The sequence below is a fragment of the Fulmarus glacialis genome, unplaced genomic scaffold, assembly GCF_000690835.1.
Source record: "Fulmarus glacialis isolate BGI_N327 unplaced genomic scaffold, ASM69083v1 scaffold18937, whole genome shotgun sequence".
Lineage (NCBI taxonomy): Eukaryota > Metazoa > Chordata > Aves > Procellariiformes > Procellariidae > Fulmarus > Fulmarus glacialis.
Genome location: NW_009225296.1, coordinates 195 through 9,291, shown reverse-complemented (window position 1 = coordinate 9,291; position 9,097 = coordinate 195). Strand labels below are relative to the sequence as shown.

General features: G+C 35.4%; 1 protein-coding gene across 1 annotated transcript; it reads left to right on the top strand.

The window, feature by feature from the left end:
* Nucleotides 1–2,191: 2,191 nt before the first annotated feature.
* Nucleotides 2,192–7,405, top strand: LOC104080154 (ras-related protein Rab-2A; the record flags this gene model as incomplete). Its single annotated transcript, XM_009582450.1, has 3 exons — nt 2,192–2,274; nt 3,565–3,657; nt 7,275–7,405. Coding segments are annotated over 3 exons (307 nt in total), but the record flags the coding sequence as incomplete, so codon positions are not given.
* Between the last annotated feature and the right edge of the window lie 1,692 nt (nt 7,406–9,097).

The window sequence follows — 9,097 nt, the reverse complement described above, 5'->3', positions numbered from 1 at the left end:
TTATATAAACATAAATATCATGGGGTTTCTTTACAGGAACTCAATTTTCTTCTGTTTAGAATGAAAGGGAATTCAGTTTGTGTTGTCTATTGGTATATGTGAGCAAAAATTCATTATTGCTATATGGAAGATTGTATCTTTGATGAAGGAGGGGTAACACTTTTCCACCCTTTCCCCAGTCATTCCTTCAGGAAATGATATTCAAATTTCATCATGGGCAAGTGAGACACAATTAAAAATGTTACAGTATTTTCAGGATTTAGATATCGAACTTAGTTCTAAGTAAATGATTCTTGTAAGATCTCACAGTTCTTACGTTCTTGTAAGATCTGTTAGAACCTCTGACAATCTTGGTTGTCCGTGATTAATTTACTTAGGGAGGCAAACAGTTTCATGTGTCAATGTCATGTGGAATTTATGAAGGTGAAATAGGCAATCTTAATGTGGTAGGCTAAGTCCACTTCATGTGTAATTTTAGGCAGTACATGGAATACACAGATAACTAACTTCTCTGTTGTCTACTTAGGAGGAAAATGTTTTATGCATCTGCCACGCACTTGAGCTAATCACCACACCAAGAAAAAGTTGTAGAGCTTAGTGGAGCTGCTGGGTAGGGAACCAAGTATTGTGCTAAAAACTTGGGTTTTTATTATTTCTTGGTGCATTCTAGCAGATTGTCTGTATTCTATTACCTCAGTTTACGTAAAGATGCACTTGGACTCTTGGCCAAGTGCATATGCTAGTGTATTCTAATCGTGTTGAAACTATTAAATATATTGTCTGTCTTTTGTAACTTTTTCCACTGGAATGGCTAAGAGAAGGCGTTTTCTTAAACTGAAGTAACTTATTATTCTGGAAGATAAGGATGCTTTCTGAAAACTGAACATGTTGAAACTTGTTGTGCCACTGTTCTTGTTCAATGACAGAATCTAGATCAAGTTCTTCTTAAATTCAAGAAGACCTTCTATTAAGAAAAGTACAGTAACTGTGAGACGAGAAAGTTCTCTGTACACTAATTTTGTAGGTAGGGCTGAAGGGTAGCTTGTATTTGATAAATATTTCGTTCTTGCTTTTCATGGTTTTAAATCAGGGTAATTTCCTATAGTTCTGCAGATAACTATCTTACTGCATATAGGGTTTTTCCCAGCATTAATATTAGTGTTTCTTAATAGTGTTCTGTGTTATCTTTGAATTATGCTAAAGCTTTTGGTATTACTAAATATTAGAAGTAAATGTTTCTTCTAACAACTGTCAGGTGCTAGATAGCACTTCTGAAAAACATGAGCATGGGGAGCTCAAGGTCTGCAACTATGAATATTTATTTTTCAGGACTGAGTTCTCACAGAAAAGCATTCCGTAAAAATCTCAGCACTTAAAAGAATATGCTCAAAAGAACAATCTAATTTATGTAGGATCTCTGAAGTTTTTCACCAGTGCATATGAAGATGACTCTTGCATCCTGTAGCTGTTTGACAAGCATTATTTATCAAGTACAGAGGAAATTGATTAACTGTGGAGCAGAATTGTGTAAAATTGAATTCAGAACCGTTTTCTGTTTTTTCATAATAAAATGATTACTGAAAGAATTCCATCTGAAGACTGTTGAAAGCTGGCTGCAGTTTATGATATAACGGATAAAATCTGCATCCTTGGCCTTCCAACAACCTTTACGCCAGCAGATGGTGGGCGTAAAGATGTCATTCATCATTTATTTACAATGGGCTTTATTTATTCTAGTGTCAACAGCTGCCCCAGGGAGCGGGTTATTGAATTCAAATGTGAAGCTCTGGGTTATTTGCTTCCTTTCAAATTTGTCTTCAGAGCTTAGTTGCTAGGAGTCCATTCTGTGCTCTAATAATGATTCATTTATTGTGAAGCCATTCAGTAAATTGGGTTGTCAGGGATTGCCAAAAAAGGTTTCGAGGTCTTGTTCCGATTTTCTTTTTCTTTCTTTTTTTTTTTTTTAAAAACAGCACTGTGCTGTAGTTGGTGTCTTCTCCTTATGTGCCTTCTCTTGCTAGTGTCAGAGACTTTGTCCCCAGTTGTCCCCTCTCTGATTTCCCTTCCGTACTGCTTCTTATCCCTGTCATCTCAAAAGTAGAATTCTATGATTCTGTGATTCTAAGTTTGTGGTTTTCAGCACCAAAAAATAAATCTGAGATATGAAATAATGAAACTTTGTCTTCCACAGGCAGGGCAGGAGTCCTTCCGTTCCATTACAAGGTCATACTACAGAGGGGCAGCAGGGGCTTTATTAGTGTATGACATTACAAGGTGAGAATACCGAGGAGGTGTAACGGGATTAAAATTACATGTCTTTGTAGAATTGTGCGATGGTATATAGTAGTGTTAAAATGTCTGATTTAGTTTGGCTTTTTGTATATTTGTAATCTAATGTTTTGCTAACTTTCCTTAAATGCTCAAAATAAACATATAGCATATGTAACCTATATACTTCCAATTTTCTCTGTATGGTGGTTGAGAAAAGTATTTTTATAAACTATTTGACCATGAACCTCTGGATTACCTTTATTGAGAAAGACCTTGAAATATTTCATTAATTCCTTTCTAGTGTTTTTATTACTATGAGCTATAATTTTTCTTTAATTATAGCAGAGTTTTTACTGAAGTGCCATTCTGCAAAGGAATGGAATAGTAAAACATCAAAGCTTGGTTAAATAAAAATACCAGGAAACTTCTACCATTGCTGTTTATGGGGTTGGGAAAATACAGGTCTTAGTGTGATTTTTGTAGCAGCTGTTCAGAAGTCTCTGTACAACAACTTATCTGCAAAACTGTGGGTGCTGTGGCTGGTTTATGAAAATGTGCAGGCTCCAAAATCCTATTAGGGTGAGTGGCTCCCTTTGTGGATCTTTTGGTCTTGTTGCTGAGTTAAGCAACAACTTTTACTAGAGATTTCCTAGACGTTTTTCCTTTTGTTCCCCGTTTATTTTTAAATATTGGGAAGCAACGTATTCTTTTCATTGGATTTGCAGCAAATGAATCTTTGATTCATAAATAGATGATTTTACTCTTGTGAAATCTGAAACACACTTTACAAGCATGTGATTTAATATTTAGTGTACACATTCTGAAAATCTGTAACATACCATATTTGTGTACCTTACTTTAAAAGACTTTGGTGCTGAATTCATTATTCAGTTTATAAACTCATGAAAGTGGTCAACCATTTTCTGCCTACAGTAGAACAAATATTACTTATGAGTATGTGATTATTTGTACTGTTGTTTGAATTGGTTGAGGCTGTTAGGGACTTTTCAATTCCGTTCAGCAGATTTTATATGTATATAAAATTACAGATTCTTACAGCTATAAGAATCCTCTTTACTCTTTGTAGCAAACAGGTTTTCAATTACTTTTTATGCAGAGTTCATCAATGCTTCTTGTTTACTAAATTTTTGTTTGCCTATTCTCCCTCTCACAAAGGGATTACTAGCTTTTATCCCTGGAGCATGTGTACTAATAAATGAGTTGGTTACTCAAGTAGAGAAGCTGACCAATCTTGAAATACTGTTTTTAATTTTCATTCTCTTCCATACTTAGGAGGGACACTTTCAACCACTTGACAACTTGGTTAGAAGATGCTCGTCAGCATTCCAATTCCAACATGGTTATAATGCTTATTGGAAATAAAAGGTAAAACTTAACCAGTTACTATTTTGTAAGTGTTAAAGATTTATAACTTCTCTGGATTTCAGCTTTTGTGTTTTCTTATTTGTAGGCAGTATGTTAACTTTAAATTACTTTCCGTTACTGGACATAGTTCTATGGTGAATCTAAAACCTTTCCTTTTCTAATTAGACTAATACAATGTGCAGCACATGTAGATCAAATACCTTATGTTCTGAGTACCTTTTTTAGAAGTAATTTTATTTTAAAAGGATTGACTGAATGCATGAAGTCATGGATTATATTAATTATTTTTCTTGTGACAGTTTTTTACATCTGGAATCACCATTTAGAAGCATCTAGATCTCTCCCTTATACAGATAATGACTCCTAATTTTAGGTGTTCTAAAGTGCTTTAGTTTTTGGTTAAGAATCACAGCAGAGAAAATGTCATTTAAAAAAAAAAGCAGCCCATACAGCCGAATTCACTTCAAAAACTTTTCTCAAATGTAACCTCAATGGTTATATGAGACATTTCTGAATTCTGAGCCTGTTTCATATTCTGTGTGTTTTAGCTGGAGTTGGGGAGGGAGAATGCTTTTTGACCATTTCCTGATGAGTTCAGGCTGCTCTTAGACACTGGGTGATGAAAACACACCTAAAAGTTTTGGAAGTGTGTTACCCAATTTGTAAATGATTATTTACTTGGTCTTCTCATCAGCTAGACTGTCCAAAGTTCTAAAATGGTTCCCTATTGATGCTGAGACTTTGATCTGTATTGAAGGTCTTTATAACAACACATCAGTGAATACATTAAGTTTATCTGTAATTTTTCTAGTTCTTGATCTGGTGAACTGTAGCATCACATCTAGGTTTTTTTGCTGGATGTAGGGTTTTTTCCAAATATCAAAAGCATCATCTCAGAATTTAATAACCCATTAGTTATGGGCCTTTACCTAATTGACCTTAACTTGTCTCCATGCCTCAGCAATTCTTGAAGGTAAAGATGCCAACTGAAATAATGGTGTGTATGCTTGTCCCTTAAAATTTAATGAACAGCCAGATCATTTCTTAGATACTACTGAGAAACAGCCTCAGTGGTAAAGAGAGTCTGGTTTTGCTATCTGGCCTGTTCACCTCTTATTTTCTTCTTCTTCCCCCTTCCATTTTCCTCCCTCTGACCCCCACCCTCTGCTTCCCCCTGAAAAACATGTTAAGCATTAAGTAATTGTGAAGCTTGTCCACATTTTTATACATAATCTGGAAAATTATTAACGACCTTCTTTTTAATTGAGGAATGTGATAAGCATAGTCTTCACAAATTAATATAAAAATGTAATCTCTTTTACTAAATGAAGCTTTGGTGATGTCCCTGACCAACTGTTCTTATGCTTATGTGAGTAAAAATATGGCACTGAGAGAAACAGTAGAGTGTACTGTTTACTTGAGATAAGTGCTTCATAAGTTTGCATACTTAGTTGACATCTGTAACTATTCCTGATTTTTCTTGGCTGTTAAACTAAATTTTTTATGTCTTGCATTCTGCTGATGCAGACTGTACCACATGATTGTATGTTATAATATGCTACTTGCAGCTAGCTCAGTAATTCCCAGTTACAACTAGGTTTTATTCAAACAATAAACTTACTTAAATTATGTATTTTAAGTTACAGATTAAGGTGCTACATGAAGTAAAAGTTAATTAATAAGCTTTTTAAATGGGATTATTTTCAAGCCTCAAAACGGAGGACGGGAAAGAAATTCCTTCAATTATATTGCGTTGTCCTGAAAGTGTGTTACAGGAGTTCTTACAGTAGGGCATGGATGGAAGGAAGAACATGTATACTAGCATAATATTTTTGAAGGAATAAATTTTGTTCTCATGAGTCCCAAAAGTGCACTTGGTATACGTTTGTAGTACTGACTTATTGCTGGATTTGAAGAGTGTTGAGAATTTAATCTGAAATATAATAGCTGTTTTTTGAAAACATTACAAATACTAGTGTTAAAACATGACAAATACTGTACTTAATCTTCTTTCCAGAACAAAACATAGCTATATTGATCTAGTAAGACCAAATGCCTCGAATTATTGGAATGGAGAGAGGAAGACAACTGTGGTTAGTAGAAGCAGTTAAAGCTCTTTAAGAATATGTTTAGATATCAGTAGGGAGTTTTGACTGGGTTATCACTGCAGTTTTCGATGCAGCTGCACTATTTCAAGTCAAAAGAGTTGTTTATTTCTGTTCTATCATGCAGATTAACACTAGTGAATCAAAGTTTTAAATAAGATATTTTTGAGGGTAGCATGGTAGTAGCAAATAAAGACAGTGCTCAAGTTCAAAAATACAATGTCAGATAGCTACTTCAGGGACATGAGAATGAACACCTTGTTAAGATATCTTAAGCCTGAGGCTGAGATACTGGGAACGCTTACATATAATGAACATCAGCTTTAACAATGTTTTGAGAAGACATTTCTTGTATCCTTATCTTCAAATGCTCCATGTTTAAATGATGTGCTGAATTGTCTTGATTCTATAACTCATCTGAGCTAGCAGTAGTTGTAAAAATAACAAAAACCTGCTTTACTGCAAAATAGATGCCACAGTGAGTATCGTTTATTTTTAGTATATATGTAATTACAAGTATGGCAGCACTGAAGCCCAGTATGATACTTTTTACTGGTATTCTGGCTGCAAATTAAACCTCTGTATTTGCAAGATATTTTTACATGCACAACTTAAATGAAACTTTATTTAAATATATATGTTATATTTATTATTTATGTATAAATGTAGCACTGTTATTGCTCAAGGTGTAATACACTTACAAAGAAGCTGTGTACTCCTTGTTCCTAAAGAAGCTTTAAAAAGTAAGCGTGAAATACTTACGTGTCTGTATGACTTACAGAAGCGGATTTGTCTTTAGTTGTCCAGTCGAAGAGGGTTTTTTTTTCTGTTCTTCTATGTAATATTTAACTTTCATCTAAACTGCTTGAAAAGCAGGAAACAAGATCGTGTAACAGTCACTTCAAGTTCTTCTGTTGTTAGAGGGCCAGGCCTGGAGTTCTAAAACCAAAATGCTAGCTTGTTGTGAGAGAACAGTTAATGTAGTTCAAAATAATTTATTTTTGCTTTTAAATCTTTTTATCAGAACAGAAGTTGACTGTATGAAGTTTTGTTACGGAATAGAAAAAAGAACTCTATTTTAAAAATTATTTTTAATAACAGTAAGACATCTTCTGTAAAACTCCCTTATGAGTTCAGCTTTACAGTGTGGATTGGTAGATAATATCACTCTTTTCTAGTATAATGTTTACCTAAAATGACAATGTCTAAAGTTAGCATTCAGGGAATAGCTAGATAAGTATACACGCATTCTGTTGAAAGCCATTTCATGAAGTCTTTGATAGATATATGTCAGCTAGAATTGATAGCTCAAGCAAGTGTGATGTCTGTGGCTACTCCATATACTGTAAGTGCAAGACTTATAGTAATTCTACTTTATGTAAGGGCTTGAGTAGATATTCAATGTACGTAAGTTCTAATGAGGGCTCTTGGCTTATAAGCATGTCTCTGAAGACTAATACTTACATGGACAGGTTAGACCACGCAACTAACTTGTTTTTTTTTCCATCTTAGTGATTTGGAATCTAGACGAGAAGTCAAGAAAGAGGAAGGTGAAGCATTTGCACGAGAGCATGGGCTTATCTTTATGGAGACATCTGCCAAAACTGCTTCCAATGTAGAGGAGGTAACTTTGCTTAATACTGGTATTTTAGTAAAACAGTTGTTTCGAATTGCACGTTGTTATTTTTCAGATATTATTCCTCTAGGTTTTGTATTCCTTAACTTGAATTAACTACTCATTAATTTATGTTAGAGAAAGACAATGTCTACGTTGTATCTGATTGCATGGCACTAATTATATAGTTGAGACTCTAGTAATGAACATACTTATTCTTTTTAAAAATATTTGGTCAGGGAAATGGTACTTCTGTCTGTCCTGAAATCTAAGAAGTAAGACTAGAATAGATTTGCTAGTCCAAAGCAAGCCAAGCTATTGGTATCTTTGGCAGATGTCAGTCTACCCTGTTCTAAAGACCTCTAATATTTCACAAGCTCTTCAGAGCCATCTATTGCAATGCTTTGGAATTTGTCATATTGTTGTCATCTTTCCCCTCCGCTAGCTAGCAGGAATCTCATTTGCTGCAATTCACATGTGCAATTTGTTTTTCTGTCCTCTACAGAGCTGCTGAAGAGGTCATTATCTTGGTTGCTGTAGTCTGCTATGTATTTGAATAAGTTTTTCAGTCTTTGCTACTTTAGAGTAAGGAACTTAAGCCTTTTGAAGCTTTGCTTATAGTTCATATTCCTGGACAGATATGAGTTCTTACATACCTCACCTTGATTTACTGCACGCCTTTCTTGAAGGTTGGTTGTGGTGGGTTGACCTCAGCCAGCAACTAAGTGCCCATCCAGTTGTTGGCTTACTCCCCCCATCCAGCAGGATGGGGAAAAGAACCAGAAGAGCCAAAGCGAGAAAAACTCGGGGGCTGAGATGAAGAGTTTAATGAATGAAGGAAAGAGGTGGGGGAAGAGTGACGGAAAGGCAGTCGCTCACAACTTCCCACAAACAGATTGATTCCCAGCCAGTCTCTGAGCAACAGCTACTTTGGAAAGACTGCCCTTTGGTTTTTATTGTTGAGCATGATGTCATATAATATGAAATAACCCTTAAGCCAGTTCTGGTCAGCTGTCCTGGCTGTGTCCCATCCCCCCCACCAGATTTTGCCTACCCCAAGCCTAATCACTGTGGGGGACAGATTAAGAAACGGAAAACCTTGACATTGTGTAAGCACTGCTCACCAGTAGCTAAAACATTAGTGTGTTGATAGCGTAAAACATTATCAATGCTGTTTTAGTCACAGATTCAAAACACAGCACCATGCAGGCTGCTGTAAAGAAAACTAACTCCATCCTAGCCAGACACGGTACAGTGGTGGACAAAGAGCTCCAGCTGAGACGTTAGTGCTATGTAAAGCAGAAAGGTTGCTTCACATGTCTTTCAGACCCATACTCAGTTCATACATCGCCACTTACTAACCCTTTTTTACAATAACATGGCATAGTTCAGCTTCTCATGCTACATAATCTGCCCTTACTCTTTTCCAAAATTGTCCTAAATGCAAAATGGTGGAAAACCATTGAAGTATTCATTTAATGGTAAAATTCATTTAGTTTTGAAATATTTAGTATTTTTTGAAAAGTAACAGTAAGAGTAACAAACAGCTTTCCCTGACTTCATTCTGGTTTGTTACTACCTGGCTCTAACATTTGACATCTCTCCATGTCAAAAAATACATTCTAGAGAACACGTTGTCCAGTACCTAATGCATCTCTGATTATCAGGAGGAAAATGAGCATAAAGTTCTCAAAAGTTCAAATAGAATCTTCTCCTGATG